This window comes from Xenopus laevis, chromosome 8L (assembly GCF_017654675.1).
Source record: "Xenopus laevis strain J_2021 chromosome 8L, Xenopus_laevis_v10.1, whole genome shotgun sequence".
In the NCBI taxonomy this organism is placed as follows: domain Eukaryota; kingdom Metazoa; phylum Chordata; class Amphibia; order Anura; family Pipidae; genus Xenopus; species Xenopus laevis.
The window spans coordinates 12,018,602-12,041,995 of NC_054385.1; the positions used below are offsets into that span (position 1 = coordinate 12,018,602).

At 41.8% G+C, this 23,394-nt stretch overlaps 1 protein-coding gene across 5 annotated transcripts in view; it reads right to left on the bottom strand.

Moving 5' to 3' along the window:
• Positions 1–286: 286 nt before the first annotated feature.
• LOC108704467 (filamin-A) overlaps positions 287–23,394 on the bottom strand; it is a 67,230-nt gene continuing 44,122 nt past the window's right edge. Inside the window, exons 2-41 of one of the 5 annotated variants that reach the window (XM_041573142.1) lie at positions 23,268–23,353; positions 22,746–22,883; positions 22,400–22,526; positions 22,106–22,242; positions 21,749–21,942; positions 21,213–21,326; positions 20,983–21,126; positions 20,732–20,855; positions 20,457–20,617; positions 20,037–20,127; positions 19,750–19,919; positions 19,518–19,635; positions 19,107–19,369; positions 18,189–18,786; positions 17,916–18,089; positions 17,668–17,830; positions 17,239–17,399; positions 16,957–17,127; positions 16,671–16,794; positions 16,423–16,579; positions 16,156–16,345; positions 14,698–14,721; positions 12,471–12,718; positions 11,096–11,185; positions 9,515–9,617; positions 8,460–8,600; positions 7,508–7,636; positions 7,243–7,416; positions 6,994–7,155; positions 6,554–6,757; positions 6,118–6,270; positions 5,872–5,994; positions 5,318–5,584; positions 4,972–5,109; positions 4,570–4,685; positions 2,920–3,052; positions 2,540–2,716; positions 2,214–2,432; positions 1,912–2,115; positions 287–1,410 (exon numbers count right to left, since the gene is read on the bottom strand). In XM_041573142.1, coding sequence (XP_041429076.1) covers positions 1,223–1,410; positions 1,912–2,115; positions 2,214–2,432; positions 2,540–2,716; positions 2,920–3,052; positions 4,570–4,685; positions 4,972–5,109; positions 5,318–5,584; positions 5,872–5,994; positions 6,118–6,270; positions 6,554–6,757; positions 6,994–7,155; positions 7,243–7,416; positions 7,508–7,636; positions 8,460–8,600; positions 9,515–9,617; positions 11,096–11,185; positions 12,471–12,718; positions 14,698–14,721; positions 16,156–16,345; positions 16,423–16,579; positions 16,671–16,794; positions 16,957–17,127; positions 17,239–17,399; positions 17,668–17,830; positions 17,916–18,089; positions 18,189–18,786; positions 19,107–19,369; positions 19,518–19,635; positions 19,750–19,919; positions 20,037–20,127; positions 20,457–20,617; positions 20,732–20,855; positions 20,983–21,126; positions 21,213–21,326; positions 21,749–21,942; positions 22,106–22,242; positions 22,400–22,526; positions 22,746–22,883; positions 23,268–23,286 — 6,531 coding nt within the window. In that variant the 5' untranslated portion in view covers positions 23,287–23,353 and the 3' untranslated portion in view covers positions 287–1,222. The remainder of the gene's footprint in view (positions 1,411–1,911; positions 2,116–2,213; positions 2,433–2,539; positions 2,717–2,919; positions 3,053–4,569; positions 4,686–4,971; positions 5,110–5,317; positions 5,585–5,871; positions 5,995–6,117; positions 6,271–6,553; positions 6,758–6,993; positions 7,156–7,242; positions 7,417–7,507; positions 7,637–8,459; positions 8,601–9,514; positions 9,618–11,095; positions 11,186–12,470; positions 12,719–14,697; positions 14,722–16,155; positions 16,346–16,422; positions 16,580–16,670; positions 16,795–16,956; positions 17,128–17,238; positions 17,400–17,667; positions 17,831–17,915; positions 18,090–18,188; positions 18,787–19,106; positions 19,370–19,517; positions 19,636–19,749; positions 19,920–20,036; positions 20,128–20,456; positions 20,618–20,731; positions 20,856–20,982; positions 21,127–21,212; positions 21,327–21,748; positions 21,943–22,105; positions 22,243–22,399; positions 22,527–22,745; positions 22,884–23,267; positions 23,354–23,394) is intronic. The other 4 variants (XM_041573138.1, XM_041573139.1, XM_041573140.1 and 1 more) reach the window with 4 other exon arrangements.

Below are 23,394 nucleotides of genomic sequence, written 5' to 3' on the forward strand. Positions count from 1 at the left end.
TTGAGTGGTGGCAGCAGAGAACTCAGCCTGAAGCCCATTGAGGATGAAAATGGTTTTCTAAGTACTGTGAAAGCACAGCTTGAAAGACCTTGGGGGGTTAGATTTGGGGATGAATATGCAATAGCTCTCCCTAGCTATGCTTGGAACTATGATAACCTAACTTCATGAACAGGAGGGTCCTGGCCAACGGTTGGACCAATGGAAGGAGCTTGAACGGACAGTTTGACACCTACTGCAGTGCACTGGGCCACGGCCAGTTACACAATGAAGAAAAATAAAAGCCACAGAAGATTAAAAGCAGAATTTTAATTTTGTTATCGTTTAGAGCAAGTACTGTAGTCGTGCACAACACAAAAAAAAATTAAACAAAAATAAATTTAGAAAAAAAAAAATAAAAAAAAGTCAAGATTTGGTTAACTGGAAGAAACCCCAGTTGGAATGGCCTTTGGCAAGTGCACCAGGAAAGCGTCCCAACAAAGTATTCCGAAGCAAACCCATCTTTGAGGACAGACATGAACCATATACAGACAGCTTTATACTTGGGGCAGGAATGGGGAGGAAGCAAGAATTTCATGCCCCATCACAAGTTTATTACAAATCTTATCGCCCTTTGCTGTTAGGAGCAGAGGGAATTTAGTGGATTTGTTGGCCCAGCACTAAAGCGAGGGTTTTTAAAACTTGGGCCGCACCAGGCAGTGGTTTATTTTAGTGGAGACATATTTGTAAACAGCTGCTACAATTTGGAGACCCCCCCAGTTAGGAATATTTGTTTACCCACCCCCCTTTGCTTAATGTATAGCCAATCTATAGAACCTTTATCCTCTGCAACAGTCTATGGTAGGGATCATGGACAAATGTAAACAAATACAAGTGGGTGTATAAAAAGGGGATTATCAAGAACCATCTGATTTTAGCAGCTGTCTCCAAAATCAACTGTTATGGGATAAAAAGTGCCTTGTTCATAGCGGTGTGTCTGACATCCATCTCCTCCCTCCAGATAAAACTATTGCACCCATTCACAATTAGCCTCTTCAGTGCCATAGGAGGTTTTTTTTTGAAGGCTATTGCATAGACCTGAAACCAACTAAGCAGAGCCTCTAACCCAAGCAGGCTTCTGGCCATTCCCAATAGGCAGGCTGGGTGTAGGGCAGCTGTACATAGGACACAGAGCACACATGGAAGGGAGAGGGTTTAGGATGAAGGAGACACTGTAGGTGGCAGTTTAAGGCATGGACACGTGGTAAGGACTTCCCGGAATGTGCTCGTCACCCCATTTTACGACGAGGATGTAATCCCCCTTATCCTTCAGGATGTATGTAACGTTGTACAGACGGTTCCCAAGGTGCTTCACCACTATCTCTTCACATGGGGTTTTGGGTCCATGAACTCCAACAAGCAGCATGTTGTTACCTGATTGGTGGGAGACAAAAAAAAGGTGAGTTCACAAGAGGACAATGTACAGTGTATTTTGCTCATAGACCAACCTGAATTAATATCAGGCAGACATATATGTGCTTAGGAACAGAACATGTTCATGCAACAGAAGAAAGGCAAGTGTCGAGTTTGCAGCATCCCAACAGTGGTCAACCCTGACCCGTTACCAAGAGTTAGAATGATGGGGACTTTCCAGTATAGGAGAGAGAAGATAGGACTACTCCTGTGTATACCGTTAATGATAGAAGCATGCCCACAGTTTTTGCCTGTACGTGGAAAGGTTTTAAAAAGCTAAAGCTGGAAATAATGTCTCCTATACACAAAGCTGCTTATCAGGGTGAAGAACAGGAGCCCTCTGAAAGCCCAAAAAATGAAGAAAAAAAAATATTTAAAGTCTGCACAAAGCCACCACTTGTGACTGCAACACAATAATCTCCGTGATTGGTGTCACACTGGATAAAACACTGCAATACTCACCAGCTTTACTGCAGTCCACTGTGAAGGAGTTCTTCTGGCCAACATAGGCTTTGTTGAGTCCTAGTCCTTTAGCCACTACCTTGCTGGCATCTGATGCTATCCTTGGAGCTGCTGCATGCTGAGTGAAGGCCTCAGATTTGGTGACAGAATCAACAAAGACTGAAGAGGATTCATGCAAGCTGTGGCTGGTCACCAGACGAGTACCTATGGGGGGGGGGGAAGAAATGTAAAACGTTATTTATAAGCTTATGCCCAGTGCTCAGGTACTATGGTCATGTATTGGCAGCTTTAAAATTGCTTACCTGTAACCTTTGCTTTGAATGGGCTTCCCACAATATGGTAGGGTCCCCCATACTTAATGGATATCAGGTAGCTTCCAGGGGCCATGGGAGTGTAGGTAACCTTGTAACCCTCTGCACATTCTTGGCAATCCATTTTGACTTTGGACGGGCCATCGATGGTGACAGTCAGTGCCCCAGCACCTGCTTTTGTGGTGTTAACGATGAACTCTGCAGCATTGCCTGGAAGAAGTACGTATGTATGATTGGGCTGTACCACAAAAGTACAAGGGGGGGAGAGGGACTGTATTTGGCTGTACTTCCGGGAAGATCATCAAAGATCATCCTACCTGTGGTGCCTCCTTCTAATCCAGCGCCATATGCAGATACCATCCCCGGATCTCCAGCTTGGCCCGGTTCCCCTACTCTTATTTTGAAGGGACTGCCTGGTATGTGGGAGCCATTAAACTTTACATCGACAATATATAGCCCATTTTCACGGGGAATAAAGCGTACAGCATATTTATCTGCAATTATGAAGGAAATGTTAGAAAGGGGGAGACAAAAAAAAAATACACAATAGGAATATTCTGTTTTCTGCTTGGCAGCATTCCTAATGATTTGGAGACCAAATCATCCACCCAATACTGGAACAGCACCCCTTGTGGTCAGAAAATGGAGATATTGCAGTCTCCAAAATCCAATGAATGATTAATGTCCGTTCACTCACCTTCATCAATTTCTGTCACGCAGCACTCCTCCAGGGCCCCTGAGGGGCTGTGGACCTTGGCATCCAGAACTCCTTTGGCACCATTAAGACTTACTGCAAAAGAGGCTGGCTGGTTGACCTTTAACCCTGACTCCTAAAAGCACATCACATGGTTCAGTAACAGGATACAACCGCGAGCATTTTAAGAACATTGAGAGCAAATGTTTTAAATAATGATTTGGAATATACCTACCTGCTTATAGCTTGGTTTAATGGGGGAGAGGAACATCTAAGTGGGGGAGATATGTGCCTGTGGAAGGCAGCTTGTGTAAAAGGAAGGATGGTCATTTGTAAGCAGCCTTTATATTGGAGATAACTCTGCACAGCAAGGAGACCTGGCTCCCTACACCTCATTGGGGTCTATACACAGCTATTCTACGTCTTCGTCTTGGTAGAACATTGGTGCAGTCCAACCAAATCTCTTCCACCAAATATCTTCCATATAATAAGAGCTGAACGGTTTATCCCAATGGAGAAGACTCGTGTGAAGCATTTTAACCACTGGCATAAGGAGGTGATCACGTGTTCGAGAGGATTATTAAAGTCAGATCCATCCGTATGTAAGCTAATAATCAACTCTTATAGGAGAAGGAAAGTCGTATCTCACTTGGGGGTGCCAAATGTTAGGCACCCCCAAGTGATTGTATTTACTTACTGCACCAGCCTGGGGTTGTTGCACCGAGCACCACAGAGCGATCCTCTTCCGGCTTCTTCTTTCTTCAAATTTCACAGGGCAGATGCATGTGCAGTTGAACAAAATAGCCGACTTAGTTAATTTTCGGCTTCTCGCTCTAATGAGCATAAGCAGCCGCAAGAAGAAGCCGGAAGAGGGTTGCTCCATGGTGCTCGCTTGAATAACCCCGGGCCACTGCAGTTTTTTGCCAATAGGAGCACCGGCCGGGGTTTCAGGTAAGTACATACATTCAGTTGGGTGCCTAACATTTGGCACCCCCAAGTGGGATATGATTTTCCTACTCCTTTATGGACTTTGAAGATGAAATTACTCCAACTATCATGTCCTGACAAGCTGCATATAAACCATTCCTTGTAATGTCACATGCTGCAGGCCAAAGCCACAAGTCTGGCCACCTACCATCTCCCTCTTTAAACTCAAGCCATATTTCAGATCCTTTTGAAGCTGCTTCCTGTTAGAAGCCTTTAAGAGAGACACGAGAAAAACACATTGAGAGCCTCCTGAGCACGCTGGGGAATGGGATCATCATACAGAGAACACATTGCCAATACTAAAGGTAGGGCATCCTTTGGTTGAGTAAAGAGGGACCAATTACATTGTAAATGGGTCATCAGATTCTATAAACGGCAAGGCGGAGAGGAAAGGGGGTCAAAATTACTTAAGACTATAGGCCTCTGAAGTTATTAAAAAAATCCTCCACCTATTTATGGATTTTAGAAATCCTACTATGATGATTTCTAACTAAGAGGGGTCACTATGGTTCATTAACAAAGGAAGGAAGACTTTAGGAACATAAACCCAGACACAACCAAGTAAAACTTCTCTTCAAAATAGAATGCGGGCGCTTAAGGAGGTGCTCAGGAGGTGAATTCTCTGCCCTTTCATGAAGCGGGCACAGGTTTCTCCCAGTGTCTCACCTGAAGACTAGAAACAGTGAGTCTCCGTGCGTCGTCTGATGTAGATCCCACAGGAACCACGAAGGGGCTGTCAGGTATGTGCTCATCATTAAACTTCACAGACACCTCATAATCACCTACAAAAGAAAATACTGGAAATCAGACAGTACAACGCTTCTTTATTCACACCTTACCAATCAAATTATATCATTCTGGAATACTGCCAGTTGCAGAATTTAGACCTAAGGCATTTGGTGCAGGGAAGTCACATAAAAAAAAAAACTAGGGTTCGTTTTGAGCTCCCCCATTAAATTTCAGTTTAATGAGGTCAGGTGAAGGATTGTCCTTAGATATAATGGTAAAGACTATAGGTAGGGCCACTGCATTGCCTGAGGCTTTAGAAAACAAGTGAAACCAACATACCAGGCTCCTGCACAATGTAGGACACTCCACAAGAACCATCCTTTCTGTCCTCAAAGGCGATCTCTGCTTTGCTGGGACCTTCCACTGCAATTGATAGACCACCAGCGCCGGCCTCTCTTGTCCAGATACTGAACTCCGCTATAAATAAAAAGGGGAATGCAGTTTTTTAACTGGAAGGTGGTGGCATCAATCTTATATTGTTGGAGCCATAAAAAGCATTTAAATACAAAACATTCAATGGGCCTTTGGAATCAAAAACAAGGGGTTAGGATCTTGTACTTGTAATCTGCCCTTCCTTAAAGACCCTCTATAAATGAATGCCAGCCATTTGACACAAGAGTCATACCTGGTGTTCCAACTTCTCCTTGTTCCAGGCCAGGACCCCCAGCTCGCACTTTATGGGCTCCGCCTTCACCCAAGGGGCCAACAGTGAACTGGAAGGGGCTTCCAGGCACATGCTGTCCCTTGTACTTAACACTGACTGTGTGGACGCCCATCTCAGTAGGAACAAACCGGATGCAGTAAGTATTATTTTCGCTTTCCATTATTTCTGCGTCATGAATCTTCCCTGATGGACTAGTGACCTGGGCAGTCATGTCGTGAATGCTGATCTCTGCAAGTGATAGGAAGCCAGTGAAGAAACAGCATGAGGATTATGTCTGACCAGAACGGACACATTTTAAATGCTCTTGGCCTACAGGCTCCTTAGCAACTTGTAGTCATTTATTCCTCTGCTTAAATAGACAGCAAATACCCCAAATCGACCCCTACACCACACTTTGTCCCGAGAAGAACACGAAACCCAACACCTATGATATTCTGAGCGTGCTAAACTCCTAATACATGTTAAAGGAAATGAATATGTTAATACTTTTAGATTTCAAAAATGACTTTAATTACCGGGTATTTTTAGGCTCAGGTCACACTGGCTACCGATGTTTGCCACAGATGGGGCAGTGCGTCTTCGAGTGATACTCTCTTTCATTCTTCCTTCCCCAGTCACCTTGACAGAGAATGGGCTCCCTATAAAAAAAAAAAATCATTACTGTATACATGTATAGGTGAAGGCGCTTTGGAAACATTATACATCGGGATAATTGTATGACCCAAGTTCACTTCCTCACCATCAGTGCTTATAATGCATACCTGGAACATGCTGATCAGCAAACTTAATGTTGATAATGTAATTTCCAGGTTCGGTTGGGCAGTAAGTAACTTTGCATGTCCCGTCTTCCAGATCCTCTGTGTTAATGTCCACTTTGCTGGGCCCCTCAATGGAAAGGCTAAGTCCTCCATAACCTTGATGAGAAAGGCAAGTGGTCACCAAATAGAAGAAAAGGGCTGGTCATACATAGACCAAACTGACAGCCTGCTGGCCCTGCAGCTGACATATTTACACTGCTCAATGTGATTCCTTGTTGGCCCAAAGGCCGTTGTCAATTAAACTCCCCCTCCACTTTGGAGGAAAAGTCAGACCATACTTTAAATGTGCTGGTACACCATGTTACCATGATGAAAATGTTGGTGTTGCATTAACAGGTTATTAAGTATATATTTAGCAGAGAAATTCTAAAGATGGTACCTGCTTCCCTGGTGTCAATGATGAATTCTGAGGGCTCAAATGTCCTCCCTTCAGTCAGACCTTGGCCAGACACGACCACTCGGCTGGCATCTCCTATCTCTGATTGGCTGATCATTACAGTGATTGGGCTGTTGGGGATGTGGATACCATTTTTCTTGATACTGACGATGTGTTCGCCAGTCTCCTTTGGCACAAACGAGATGCCTACAAAGAAACATGTAGGTACAAAATGGGATGGTCTGCCCTTCCATAATAAACTAAAAGTAGTATTGTATTAAGCCAAACACTGGTAGTCGAAAATTTAATATACTGTGAAATCCCAAATCCCATTAGGATTAGTTAGTGCAAAGCCCTTAAAAGGACTTTTATAGATGGTTAAAGATACAGACACATATCAATTAGACTGGATTTTTAGCATCTGCATAGATTAGTGTTCTTACCAACATGGCCATTTCTGAGCCTCTTGAGCAGACATGGCTCCTCTCTTCCAGCTGGAGAGGTCACTGTAGCAGTCAGTTGGCTCAGGTCTGTCTCTGTGATGTTCAGGGGGATGTCAGCTGCAGACCCTACCTTCAGCTGGGACATACGCATAGTATCATCTCCTGTTTTAAAAGAAAACCCTCCAATTAGGTTCCAGAACTTGTGTTCTAGTTCGAGGAAGCTTTGATAGGATGACCTATACAACTTGCCTGTTATTTTAGCAACAAATGGACTTCCCGGAATATGCTTGTTGTTATACTTGACCAGGATGTTGTAGTCTCCAGGGAGCACAGGGAGATAAGAGACGGTACAGGTCCCATCCTGGTTGTCTGTGCAGCTGATATCTGCTTTGGAAGGGCCCTCAATGGCCAGTGACAAGCCACCTGGAAACCAAAAATATAGTCATTCTAGGCATTCTGCCTACATTCAGAGCACAGTGTTCACGTTGGACCCATAAATTAATCAACTCATCACCTTCTCCAGCATCCTTGGTGTTCACAGTGAAGACAGCTGGTTTATTCACTGTTCCATGGATCAGTCCTGGGCCATAGGCAGTGACATGGCCACTGTTTACATAATCCACATAAAATTGAAGGGGGCTTCCTATAAAGCAAGAGTTCAGTTTTAACGGTAGAGAATACACATTTTTCATGTATAAGGTTCGAATCTATTAGATTGAGTAGACTTTCTCTGCTAGGTACAGCCGTAGATTTGTATTGATTCTTCTTATGCTGTACTTCAGAAAATGTACAATTTTAACAAAGAATACTTGATACAAAGCTCAATAGATCAAGCCCATTTAAACTATAGCTCTTATCTTTGTCAGCTTAAAGGAGAAATCAACCCTAAAGTTAAAAAAACCCTACCCTACATAGAGCCCCCCATTTCTCCTCCCCCCAGCCTAAGTGTTACCCCGGTCAAATGCTCCAAATGTTTTACTTCCTCGGTGCAAATTCAGGCATCAGAGTTCACGGGCGCCATCTTCTTCTCTTCAGAAATCTTCGGAATGTGGCTGGCGTGGCGGCGCATGTGCAGTTGGAGCAATTTTCTGTTTCACAACAACTGTGCATGCGGAAACTCACGAAAATGGTTTTTCCATGGTTTACCAAAGCGGTTGAAGATGGCGCCCGTGAACTCTGATGCCTGATTCTGCACGAGGGGTAAGTAAAACGTTAGGGGCATTTGCCCGGGGTTACACTTAGGCTGGGGAGGAGGGAGTCTATGTAGGGTAGGGGGGTAGGGATTTTAACTTTAGAGTTTAATTCTCCTTTAACATCCGTACAGACATTGCCAGTAATACCAAGGTGTAAACTTGTGCATCCATTTACTTATGAGAAAATGCAGTATCCTCCACCAGTCAGAGTTGGGATACAAGTATAGGTTTTCCTAACAGACTGGTGAAAAGGCAGAGCTGTTGGAATCTTACCCGGAATATGTATGCCGTCATACTTTATATCCATCTCGTGTAGTCCAGCTTCAGTGGGAGCATATCTCACCGTGACTGTCCCATCTTTGTTATCAGTTATGTCAGGCTTGGCAACCTTCCCTGATGGCATTCTTACTTCTCCTGGACAATCAAAATAAGGTCTTCATAAGTTGAAAATAAAGTGGTCAACCACCTAACACCCATAGACCTATTCATACATGCTAATTATAGCTTAAGGAAACCCAAGAGGACAAAAATGAACTTTATAGTGTGTTGTCTTACTCTGCATATTATATATTAATCACATGATTTCCTGCCCCACACCTATTACACACATATAAACTATGGTAATTTATCAATATCCAGAAAACATTTCTGGATTTAGGTTTTTGGAGGGTGGGAGGAAACCAGAAACCCTACAGAGAACACAGTAAAAAAAGAGAACCACTAAACCTTTGCAGGGCTTCCTATTGTCTACATTAAAGTTACTTTACATCTTTCTGTTCTACACCCAAAGCCCCGTCAACCCAAAAATACCCTAGCAGAGTTATTACCAGGTTCCAAACAAAATTCTTAGACATTCGAAGTCAAACTTACCAATGGCATAGTCAAGTTATGCCAGTTTGCCACCCAACCCTAGTACTAGAAGTAGCATCAATACTTAAGACAGACCAATACATTTGCAAAGCTAAACTGCTGAAACAGATAATAGCTTCATTGCTCTCTTCCTTTCCTCTATTCCAGTGATCCTAACAAGTGGCTTGTGAGCAAAATGTTGCTCACCGACCCCTTGGATGTTGCTCTCCGTGGCCTCAAAGTAGGTGCTTAATTTCTAATTCCTGGCTTGAAGGCAAGTTTTTGGTGCTTAACAACCAGGTCTATTGAGCCTCCTGTAGGCTGTCAATCCATATAGACCACTGAATAGACAATCCTATCCTTAATTTGGCACCCCAGGAACTTTTTTCATGCTTGTGTTGCTCCTCAAGACTTTTTACATTTGAATGTAGCTCATGGATAAGAAAAGGTTGGGGACCCTTGCTTTATTCCATTCTTACCTGTAATCTCTCCTTTCTTAATGGTGAAGGGAATAACCAGATCAAAAGGTCTAAGTCCTGCCACATCCAGTCCATTTACACCCATAACTGGGCGATCGGTAGCCTGAAATAAAATACAAGTGAGTAGAGTCCTTCCTGCCGAGCAAACACAAACACTTGCGTCAGAAGAAGACGAGAACAATCCCAACTCCAGTGCAAGTTCTCTTCTTGACTATGCACCGAAAATAGCAATAGCTATATTAAATGTAAAGCCATTAGCTTCCTACTGAAAGCTGTAAAAATTTATGGTATAAGGCCAGTGGTTGGAGCAGCAAAATCAGTAGACCTAATTCAAGGATTCATCCAATTACCACACCAAAAACCTCTAAATGGTTTGTGTTGAGTTTGTGTAATGTTGTAGAGCAACTCCTACAAATAAGCTCTGGCAATTCAATATAATGATAACCAATTATGTTTTTGGGACTTTATATAGGAACTATAGGTTGGTCATGCAAACAATGTACATGTGACTTTTCCACCCTACAGGTTCTTGGTAAGAAGATAATTTAATCTAGGCCATAGCAAGTTTTAATCAAAAGGGAACAGGAATACAATAGAGATATCTGCAAAATACAAAATTCCATGCAATAAATCTTTTGTGAATTTTTCTTGAGCAAACAACTCAAGATTTAAGAAATTTGAAGATTGAACTGGCAACAGAGTTGGTTTTCATACACACACAAAAAAGGAGAAAAAAACAAACAAATTTAGTCTTTGCAGGATGTTTATCCAAAAAAGCTGGCAAACCTGGAAAATGAATTCTGCAAGAGACCATTAGACAAAGTCAGACATGATGAAAACTGAACAGAGGTGGAAAAAGTCACCTCGGTTGTGCCACCCACACAAGGGCTGGTGACAATATGGAAATCTGACAAGAGATGGATTTTATGGGCAAGGAAACAGATGTTGGGTATGAGGGGAAAAAAGAATGGGAAGTTGTGGAATTTATGAAGAATGGACAAAGTCTGAGCCCAGCAACATCAACCCCCCTCCCCAAATTTAAAGGCCAATGGATAATTGAGGTGAAAGTCCATCTCCAGGGCATTGCATGCAGAATAGGAAAATAAAACTCATTGGAATCCATGGTGATGCTTTGTCACAGCAGAAAGCTACTGAAGTGAAGCATTCCCTACAGAATAGTCCAGGGTAGGTTAGGCTGGAAGACCAGAAATATAGGTAAAGGTCTGACCAATGAAAAGCTTTCTAAAAGCTGGCACAAGAGGGGTTTGTACTTGTGAAGGAACATGCACAAGGTCCACTGCCAACATTCAAAGCAACTCACTTCAAACAACCCAGCAGAGAAAGCCATATGTTTTTTACTCAGCCCCCTCCCTTAACACGGGCACCCAGAAAATACGCGCCAAGAGCTCAAACCAGATCCCTAGAGAGCAGTTGCAACCAACAAGCTGATATAGCAAAGCTTTGAGAAGAGGCAGTGGTTTTGGTGAGTACTGGATTCCAGAGTTCTTTTCCCCAAACCTTCAATGCCCTGGGAAGGTTATTCATCTCCAAATGACACATTTACTGTTAAAGGCAGGGTACCCAGGGTTGTTGCATGCCCGGGAAAGCGTAGGGTGGGGCTAACTGCTGTTGAACCATCTGCTGAGGCATCATTTGCTCGCCGTCCAGAGCCTGTGTTGGAGGTGTAAGCAAAAGTTATATTATTTTCCAGCTAGTCAAGTAACAAGACACAGGTCAACGGATTGCCTATATCGTTAAACCTTTCCCAGCTGTAGCAGAAATTCAACTTCCAAATGCTAGTAGCAGCTTTTAATTTGGTCATCCCAAAACCTAGATACAATTCTTAATGGATGATGAATGGTCCTCTTCTCCTGCCACGGCAAACAAGAGCTGTTCTATTGGTTCCCTTTACAGTTCCTTCCTCCCATATCCCATCTTGCATTTCTGTTGTGTGCTATGGAAAACCTAGTCTTACACAAGTACCTATTTGGGGTAAATATGGTAGGGCACCATATATCTAGATATAATACACAAAAGCCATGAATATCTTGTAAATTATATCCTTATAAACGGTGACTAGTGATGTAATCAGTTATAAACGGTGAGTAGTGATGTCATTTTTATCACATGACTCACTAAAACTTGTGTATTATAATAAATAAAGTGCCCCTTGTTGGAAAATATAAGGATATTAGAAGTAACCTCGGAGTTCCATGACCTGTATAAAAGCACTCGGCCTTCAGCTTTTATATGGTCATGGAACTTCTTGGTGACTATAATATCCTTATATTTTACAATAAAGGGTACTTTATTCACTATATAATCATCTTATACGTATAACTGCATATATTAACCTACACTATTGGTAGAATCTATTCCAATCTATACTCCCCCCCCCAATCAATGTGTGTGTAGACCATGCATAATTATACAGAACTGTAACGTGGATGTGACTTATGAGCCAACTATGGATGTGACCAAGAGCCACAAATGTAGTTGGCAGGATCTGTGGCAAACACGAAATAGAAGGTTTCTACACATCTATAGCCATACAACGATCTTTCCCTAAGCAAAATTACAGGAGGTTTGACCAAACAGTCTGAGCAGTTTCCCATATTTAGTATAACGCTGGTCGATTTCACAACCCAATATCTAGAAATGGACTATCGCCCTCCAAGAGGAAAGATGCCGAGTGGTTCTTGGATTTTCTAGCAGCAAGCCCAGTTTTTAAAGTTGAAGCAGCCTCAAATGCATGTAGGACTACAACATATTCGCAAAAAAAACCCCTATACCCATGTTAACAAAACTGGGAATTGGCACATTTTGGCATAGGAAATAAAGGCATGGGATCACTTATTGGAAAAACTCATTAGCCAGAAACTATGATCAAGATCTCAGAATCTGTCAATATTATTCCCACTCTTCACGACCCTCTCTTTGATATGCCCTTACTTACCGTGACCTGGAATGGACTGTTGGGAATGTGTTCCCCACCAAAGCGCACACAGATAACATATTTTCCAGGTTGCGGAGCAGTGTAGAATATATCAAAGGTTCCATCTTCATTCTCGACCACATCTACATCCACCTCTGTCCCGTCTGGAGTGCACACAGTACAGGTTACTTTACCCTTCCCGGCTGCTTTGGCATCAACTGTTATGACAGTTTCCTCGCCAATCTGTATAGTTGGACCAATGCCGGCACCTAGATAGTACCAAAAATGCAGAAAAGTAAGTTAGCAGGGGAAGTTAAAGTTCCCAAACAAGTTATAATTTTCATGCAACCCATCACCACAACATCCAAGAAAATCCCCATTATGTTCTTCAGAACACTCAGAACTCAGGAAATTTGATAGACAGCGTGCAGCCTTCTTCAGGACTATCCTTATTTCATGAGAGCAACCATTAAGAACCATTGGAAGAGATCAAAGCTAAAAACCTTGAATATAAGTATATTGGTTGTGGGCCATAAATAGGACAGCCCAAGTTTGATCTCACTTCTTAATGTATATATATTTACATTCGTTTTAGGGGCTCAGGAAGAGCACCAGACTTTTGAGATGCAAGTTTGGAAGTCTTGCCAATGCCCAGCTTTTTACACCGCATTAGTTTAGAAGCAGTGCCAACTATCAACCATTGCCGTGAACAGAGTTTTGTATTTTAGCAACAGAAGTTTCCCAGCATTCGGTGAAGCAACTTAAAAAAATTTCCTGAAAGACTGAGGTCCCTGGGAGAACATTTCAAGTTTTCCATTCCTTTTTTTTTTTATAGCAAGAAAGTAGCATAAGCATAGAAGAAAGAACGTGAGGAGGTGCAGAGCCAAGTGAAATTAGGGAGGTTTGGAGAAGCCATTCAAAAGCATAAAGCATGCATATATCACAAGAACAAAATAGTTGGTTATCTCTATAACCCCAGAAAATACTGGATTGCTCAGCAGGTTTTCAGCTTCTCTACATTAAAAAAAAAAACAACAAAAAATAAAAAAAAACTAAGTTTACACCTCCCATTCCTAAATGCAATATAGTGCCCAGAAAACAAAATGGGCCTATATATATACACACACAGGTATTTTTACCTATTTAGCATATATTTTGTTATATAGTAATTTTTTTAATTACAGCATTTGCCACTGCTTTTATTTTATAGGTTTTTAATATTCTATTACAGGTATGGGATTAGTTATCCGGAAACCTATTATCCATAAAGTTCCAATTATGGAAAGGCCGCCTCCCGTAGACTATTCTATCCAAATTTTTAAAAATGATTTCCTTTTTCTCTGTAATAATAAAACAGCAGCTTGTAATTGATCCCAACTAAGATAATTACTCCTTATTGGGAGCAAAACCAGCCTATTGGGTTTATTTCATGTTCACATGATTTTCTAGCAGACTAAAAGGCACGAAGATCCAAATTATGGAAAGATCAGGTCCCATACCTGTACTATTAAAATATTTTGCAGTCTTACAATTTTCAGGTGAAATTTTCCTTTAAGAAAATTAAAATCCTGATGAGGCCACTTCTATAATCTATTGCCAATGGATAAATATATGTTTAGGCTAGGTCTAAAGCATATTCCGGGTTAACCGGAAATCCATTATCCAGAAAACTCCGAATTCTGGAAAGGTTGTCTCCCACAGACTCCATTTTATCCAAATAATCCATATTTTTAAAATGATTTAAAAGGATTTATTTTATCTCTGTAATGATAAAACAGTATCTTGTACTTGATCCCAACTAAGTTATAATTAATCCTTATTGGAGGCAAAACTAGCCTATTGGGTTTATTTCTTGTTTACTAGATTTTGTAGCAGACTGAGGGCATGAAGATCCAAATTACAGCAAGATCCGTTATCCAGAAAGCCTCAGGTCCCGAGCATTCTGGATAACAGGTCCCATACCTGTACTCATTTCCTGGGTGATTCACAGCTGTTCTAGAAAACAGTTGTATGAATCAACCCAATGGACAAGACTTTAAAAAAAAAACAAATTAAAAAGGTAATGTCTGTTACAACTCCAGAATAAAATTAAAAAAATAAATAAAATAATCCCCAAGAGTAGTAAAGGACAGCCGTGAATTCCCAGATGAGCAGATTCCACTGTTAGCTACATAAGGCAGACAATCAGACAGCAAAAAGGCACCCGTTGATACAAAGAAGTGTATTGGACACTAGCAAGCAGGCTTACCTAGCCCGTGACCTCCGATTGACACTGAGGTGAAAGGGCAAAGAGCAAGGAAAAGGACAAGTGAGACAAGTGACAAGTGATAAAAGTGCATAACCAAAAAAAAGTTAAAAAAAATAAATAAAATTTAAAAGGAGAGTGATAATGTACATCATAACATGTTACGCCATTAACCGTGTGCAGCTTCGGAAGTGTGTACGTCAAAAAGCAAGTGTGAGGATAGCAACGGGGTAAGGGTGCTGGTGAGGGTCACAAAGTAGTCTGAAAAAGCATTCCACGCTCTGCCACTGCACTTGGCGTTTCATTAAGAAACTTTCAAAAAAAGCCAAGATGGGCCTCCATTAGACTGCGGGGTTTTTTTTTACCCCCTAAAACAATATATTTTTGGAAAGTATACATTCTGACGAATCTAAAATGGGTACCCATGCCTTTCTGCTCCAAACTACTGAGTCTCAAGGCTTTCCCAAAATTGGCAGTTTTGGCTAAATACCTGAAAATTGCCTCAAAGCTTCAACTTTCCAGCATCATATCGCCCATGTATCATTACGTACCAAGAATAGGATTGCCAGGGGTCCTCCAAACAGTTTGGTGCCCATTGTGCATAGGTTTACCAAAAAATCTGGTATTTAGAGGCCCCAAAATGGTTAGCGCATACAAATAGTCCTCTAGGTCACTTCAGCTAATGAGAAATCAACGCATTGACCATTTTTTTGTAGGGTAAGAACACAGAAATATACGAAATCATAAATTTTTGGAAAGTACACATACTGCCGAATCTAAAATAGTAAGTTAAGTTAAGCAAAATTAAATAAAAATGGCCAGGGTTTGGCTAAACACAACCAATACCAACAAAATTTAAAGAAACTTTTTCTACATTCTACATTTTTCTACAAGTAATTACCATATTTTAAATTAATTCTATAGTTTACTCATAGTTAAGAAAAAAAGGTGAACAACCTTGGTCTTTCAGTGCTCAAAACCCTATCTACCAAGCTGGGCAGACTAAGGCACCATGGCATATCAGCGTTCGCTCATATTGCTTATGGCTTCCCATTGGCTGGAGTCTCCGATAAGAGGGGGGGTTGGCTGGATGAAGTGCTCTTATTCACATTTTATTCAGCCCTCCCACACTTCTCCAGTTAAGAGAACTCGAAAATGGTGATGCATGGGTATTGGCTAAGGCAAGATTTGATGGTCATAAGAAAGCCAATTGACAAAATAAACATAAAAGTAATAGGGTTGAAAAAGAGGTTTGTAATTAAACATTTTATTTTTAACTGAAGGGCTTTCAGGGGATGCTATGAATAAAATCATCAACGAATCTCTCTTTTTTTTGTAACCTCTGATGGGATATTTGTCCACCAAATAACAGTGGCATCCCCCATTCCCCAACATCAGTGGGGTCTGTTTGACAATTCTACTCAAAAAGTAGAGTGTCCCAGTAACCTAAGGACTACATACCTGTCACTGTGCACTTGCTGGCGTCCCCAGTGGGAAGTGCACGGATGCGATAAGGAGAATAAGGGATTTCATCGCCTCCATACTTTATCAGGATAGTGTACCGCCCAGTCATGTCAGGCACATAGGATACCGTATAGGTGCCATCTTGGTTATCACGGATTGAAGCCTTCTTGGGTTTGCCCTCAGGATCCTGTAGAAGAGAAAGATTTAGTCTAAAGCAAGAACACAGAGGAAATGGTTACGTAGGCTTAAAATGAAGGTACTTACAGTTATCTGCACAGCAAGCAGGCCCTCACCAGCATCCTTGGCATCAATAGTGAACTCCACGGGCAAGCTAGCAGGAACTCCGGTGGTGTTTAATCCTGGTCCACTGGCCTTCACCTTGCTGGCATCATGAGTTGGCAGAACCCTTACCTTAAATGGACTGAGAGTAAAGAACTCAAGGTTAAAAGAAACCCAAAATTCCAGAACACTTTTTCTGAAGACCCAGTCGAAGAGCAGAGTTTGGCTCTTACCTGTGAGGTACCTCATCATCACCATAAAGTACAGATATGTTATAAGGGCCCTCTCTGGTTGGCACATAGTTGACAGTCTGGATGCCGTTTCCATTATCCACAACTTCCACGGGTTCAACAATACCTATCAATATCAAGCATTACAAAACTTCAAATGGCAAGTAGAGGAGAATAGACATTTTACCAAAAATGTCACCAAAAATAAATAAAAAAACACACCTTTCCCCAATCTGTCATAATCAAGGCATGACAGGCCCTCAATACAGAATATAATTCTCAATCTTACCCTTGGGACCTTGAACTTTAACTTGCAGAGGAGCAACTCCAGCTTTGCTTGTATCCACACTGAAGGATTGAGGGATGTTTGCTCGTACAAGGCCTGGGCTTAAACCAGGACCAGTACATTTGACTTTTGAACTATCAACCACATCACTTACTGGAACTTTAAAGGGGCTACCTGCATGACAATGAATTAATTAGCACACAGCAGGAATCCACAAATTCATGAATTAAATATAACCTGATGCACTAGCTGAACATTAACACGATTACATGCATTAGATCTTACCTGGAACTTGGTGTCCACCATATGTGACATTAAGGTTGTATGTGCCAGATTCATATGGTATGTACTCAACAGAACAGCTGCCATCCTTGTTATCAGTGCAGGACATCTTTGCTTCTGATGGACCTTCAACAGCTAAGCCAAGCCCTCCTGTACCTGCTCCTCTAAAGATGCAATGGAAGAGATTTAAGATATTGCTTCACATCAATGCAACTTTTTTGCTAATCTAAGTATATATAAATTCACATAGCGACATGCATCTTAAAGCAACCAAGCAAAATGTTGCTGTACACCAACTGGAGCTTAGGGCTGGGCGATTGCTATGGATTACTACTCTAGAGTGAAATACTGGTTTGTAAACTGCATTCTGTTTGGTAGGAGTAACCAAGAGGTGTAGTTCTTAGAAAGTAGGCCATTATACTATGAACTTACCTTGTCTCCACAGTGAATTTGTTTCGTTGGTTTGTGGTACCACTCACAATCCCAGGGCCATGGACTCGGACACGGCTTGGATCACATCCTTCTGTCACAGGGACCACAAAAGGACTTTTTGGTGCTGGGCTTCCGTCGTAGCTCACATCCACAGAGTGGATGCCTGATGGGAAAACACGTTTTAAAAGTTGTTTCAATCCACTACCAGCTCACTACTGACAAACTGGCCCAGTTACTGTGTGGCTTACCTTCTTCATAGGGAGTATATTCCACTTTGTATGTACCATCGCCATTGTCTTGCACATAGGCCTCAGTAAAGTTGCCAGAAGGATTCGAGACCACAGTCTTGAGATGAGGCCCTCCAGATTTAGTAAGAGCCCGAGCATCCACATTGAAATCTGTAGTAGCCTCTCTGAAAACCCCTGGAGAAGAAAAACCCAGAATATGCTTGGTAAAAATCCATAAAACTTAATTCCAAAGTTTTTTAAAAAATATTTACAGGGCTTGTGTGTTGCTCTCACCTTTTCCTTCAATGCCTGGTCCATACACTTTAACCCCAGAGGTGTCAACAGCAGGTTTAACTTGCAGCTTGCTTGGGAAGTTAGGCACCATCTGTCCTCCATACTTAATGGTTATCGTGTAGACCCCTGGGTACAGTGGGATGTATGTAATGGTGTAAGTTCCATCACCATTGTCCTGGATGTGTACTTCGGCTTGCATACCATTGTCAGAGATAATTTCAATGGTCAGCTCAGCGCTGCCAGCATTTGAACAGTCCACATTAAATTTACCAGCTTCTCCAACCTGAGCATGTTCCAGACCAGGACCAGAACAGGTCACTTTTGAAGGATCGAAACATGGCTCAATCTTGGCCTTGAAAGGTGATCCAGGGATGTGTGTATCAGCAAACAGGATATTGATGTTATAGTCACCAGGGTCTGTAGGCAAGTAAGAGACAGAACAGGTTCCATCTCCATTGTCCAGACATTCTATTTTGGCTTCACATGGACCTTCAACAGTGAGGCCAAGCCCACCCTGGCCAGCTCCTTTAGTATCAATGGTGAAAGGCGCAGAAGAACCAACACTGCCTCCCTTTAGACCAGGACCAAAAGCTTTGACCTGCAAAAAAAAAAAAAGGCTAAATAAATTTTGCCTTGTAGAACTACTCTCAAGAAAGACAACCATGTGAAACCCACTATATATTTTTTAAACAATATCACCTGAAGCCCCTTTGTACTACACCTTTATTCTTACCAAATTTAACAATTTTTAGGACCCCAGGAATAGCTTAATAGCCAGGAACCAGCCAACTGCTACCCTGCCCGCAACACCAAAACCCTGTTTTATCTATTGACCAACAACATAAAGCCAACACTGACCATAGTGTATTTACTTTTATAGGTTAAGTGATTTCATCTACAGGAGTAAACCCGTTTTACCTTTGAGGGATTTGTTGAAGGAACTGCCTCAACGGGAAATGGGCTACCAGGTATAGGCACTCCGTCATATGTCACTTCCACCTCATATGGGCCTTCCTCCCGAGGGATGAATTTGACAGAGCTGTTATCTGGGCTCAGACCAGGTTCCACCTTGCAAGGAACGGACTTGTTGGATGGTCCAGTGATCTTACAAGCCACTTTGCCTTGTCCTCCAGCACCTCTGGATTTCACCGTGAACTCCTGATCCTTTCCGACCTCCACCTCTGGATGGGAGAAAATAAGGGGTTGTAAGCAATGTTCCCACCAATTCCTTTTTGGCCATATGTGCAAAAACAATAGTAATTAATTCAAGTAGCAACAGATTGGCATAGGCCGGACATTTAAAGTTCACAAAAAGAGAAAAATACATACTGTCACCAAGTCCAGAAACTTTAATTTTAGTAAGGTCCAAAGTTTGGGCAATGCCAACGGCAAAGGGACTCTTCGGAATATGGTCCCCACCATAGGTTACATTTACACCCAAGTTACCCTAGAGTGAAAAAGAAGTAAACTAAGTACTGTTAAGCAGAATACAATCACTCAACCAGATCAGGCCCCTATCAAAACTTTTATGTAGCCAAGAAAAGAAAATCAGCGGATGTACCTGTTGCACTGGTGTGTATTTTACAGTGTAGGTATTATCGTGGTTATCAATGACATCAAAGTCCTTCACAGCCTCTCCCTTGGCTGGACCTGTAAACTGCACATCCAGATTGGCTTTACCAGCAGCCTTGGCATTGACTGTGAAATGAGTTGGCTTCCCAATTTCCACACCTTTAAAAACACAGGAAGGAACATAATGAAGGATTCATGAAGTTAAGCAATTATAGCATCCAACTTCAGTCAATGCCAACAGCTGGACAGCCCATTTACCAAAGAAACTATTCTTACCACTTCTGTTTAGCCCGGGGCCTTCTGCCTTAACTTTACTTGCATCATGTGATGGATCAACCTTAATACGGAATGGACTCATTGGCGTAGCCTAGAAGACAGAAGGGTTTTGGCATTCTTCAATAATTTGAGAGACTGACAACTGTATAGGTCAGTAGGAACAGCAGATCTAAAACGAATATGAGCAGCAATCTATTCCAGAGTTTGTGGTTGGAAAGTTAAATAATCACAAATCCTTACTTCCTTAAAATTTAGGCTTAAAATGGAAACAATTCGGAACATATTTCCAACTAATTTCCAAGCAGGGAGGAAGAATACATGCACAAGATTTTTTTTGGTGCCGTGCACTTTCTTGCGCAACAACAAATGTGGAGAGAACTCGGCACAATAATACCACAAGATAATGACACAGATAGTCACCTGGTCAGCAAACAGGACCATGATGGTGTAGCTCCCTGCTCCAGGAGGAGTGTACTTCACGGTAAATGTATCATTGTCGTTGCGGATAATGTCAAAGTCAATGTCAGCTTCAGCGGGGCTCACAACTCCTGGTGCACATTTTATTCCAATACTCACATCACCTAAATGGAAAGAAACATGCGTTGTTTCAGAGAGACAGTGGCATTTTCTTGAGGAAATAAAACTCAAAATCAAAATTTTGACAAAGGGAAGTAAACGCCCTGAATGCTTCTCACCTTGACCAGCTTCTGTGCAATCCACAGTAAAGTAGGTTGGTTCATGAGCTTTCAGGCCAGTCTTCGCAACACCAGGGCCGTAAACCTTCACCTTGTTAGGGTGGCTTCCAGCACCAATGGTCATCTAGAAGATAAGCAAGTACCTACAATTAACTTTGTAGATAGTATCCCCATATCGAATTAACCATTGATTACTAGGTCAGTAATACAACCCACACATTAACATCAGGCTGTTAATATGAAGACCTTACCCTGAAAGGACTGTTGGGGATGTTCACTCCGCCCCAGGACACCACAGCTGTGTGTTTCAGAGGTTTCTTTGGCAGATAGCTGCAGCTGTATGTGCCATTCCCATTATCCTTGGTAGTTACTTCAATTGGATTTCCTTCAGAATCCTGCAAGTTGACCAGTCAGAATGAGAATTCCAGGATGAAAAATATATTTTTTTTTTTAAAAAGGTGGGGGGGTGACAATAATTTACCTGCACAGACACTTTAAGAGGAGCCTTTCCTCCGAGTTTGGCATCAACAGTGAACTCTGCTGGCTTGTTTATTGCCAACCCAGTCTTCTCAAGCCCAGGACCATAGGCCTTGACCTTAAATGTTTGAGAGTAAAAAAAAGTTCACATACATACATTGAGAATAAAAAAACCATTTGAAAGGCCCACACAACCTCCTACAAAGCAATGTTTTCCATCTGAAAACAGGAGATTAAGACTAATGCCAACCATAGCCGATCTCTGCCTGCGGAGAAACGAAAGCAGAGAATCTGCTACTATGCTTCTTGATGTGCCTGCACCCGGATACATCAGGCCAAAATTTGGCATTTTGGTGGGGAAATCCTCAGTGTGTGCCTGCACCAATGTAACGTATCCGGGTGCAAGCACATGCAAGAAGCATAGGAGCGGATTCTTGGCCAGAGTTCTCCACAGGCAGAGATCAACTACGTCTGGCATTAGCCTAAAAGCTCTGCTAAACTAAGCGTGCAACAGGGCAGCTGCTTACAGAAGTTGTTTACCTTCTCTGGGTAGAATTCTTTGGGGGCTGGTTTGATATCAGCCATGAAAGGACTCAGTTTGATGTCCTCATTGTTGCACAAGACATGCACCGCATACTCTCCAGCTTCCAATGGCCAGTAGCGCACATCACAAGATCCATCTCCTTTATCATCACACTCAATCTTAGCTTGAGACGGACCTTCCACAGAAAACCCTACAAGAAAAGTCATTTTAAAATATAAAACGTGGTCACAATGGAGACCCTTGACCAATATAACCAGACTCAAGATTTCTATGCACTGCAGTTGGTACCTTAACAACCTCTTGCCATATCAAGCATTAATACACCAGGACATTACTTCTGTTGGTTAACTTACCTAGAGTCCCAACATCATCACCGATTGCTTCTACAACAAAGTCAGCTGATTTTCCAACCACGCCTCCTTCGAGACCAGGGCCCCATGCCCGAACTCTCTGGTGTCCACATTCTGTGCCAACCTTAACCTCAAATGGACTTAAGGGAGAAAAATAAAACTTTGCTAGTGACGATTTTATTACCAAAGTTACGGAGAAAGGGGGGGGGAAATATATATATATATATATATATATATATATATATATATAATATATATATATATATATATATATATATATATATATATATAGCTTACCTTCTGGGGATATTCTGTCCACCCCATGTGATGGTAACAATATAGTTACCAGGGGTAGATGGATAGTACTCAAATGCGTACACACCGTCTCCTAGATCCTTCTGCTTGACACGTTCCTCTGTACCCTCTGTAAGCACAACAGTAACAAATGTCACCCAAATAGAACATACGTCATGAGCAGTAAGGCTGGCTAACCAACTCAAAATACCCACCATGACCGTAATTGGCAAATAAACAGTGGAATCAAGTATATACATATAGCAGCAACATTTGAGCATAAAGTAAAATACCATGTTCCTTCATCTAGACGGAAACATAATGCAAAGATTTACAATATTTCACTCACTTGGTCCCTTGATCACAACTTTAAGTTCACCGCTTCCTGCGCCTTTGGTATAAACCTTAAAGTCTGCAGTCTCCTTCACACGTACACCCTTGGGCTGCAGGCCACGACCCACAGCACGGCAGGCGGCGGGATTGCAAGCTAGAAGAAACAAGACCATTAGCTGCTCTAGAAGAGCTCACATTAATGCTTGTTGACACTTCACTGTTCCAATTACTGCAGTACTGGGGGTGGTGGTAAAGATTCCAGTATTTATATAATGTTGGAATAATTTCCTTTCCATTTAAGTAGAAGCAGATTTTTTTCAAAATGGTTAAAATAAGGGGCAATTTACCCAAATTAACCATAGCTGGCTCTAAGCATGCATCCGGTTTAACAGATTTCAGATCAACAAAGAAAAACTAATAATATAATTATGAAATGCCAGTGTGAGACCATTCTTGTAACAAAATACTGGATATTGAAAGATCTGAGAAATTTTTCAAAAATATAAAACAAAATCCACCACATCACATGCAGATGTACCGTAAAGACCTCTGTCCATGCTCCCCACCAGAAGGCAGGGAATGACACTTCATGTAGAGACAGCAAAGTTCCAGTGAACTGACCACCTTCCAGAGATGGAGGCATGAAGAATAGAGGAAAAGACAGA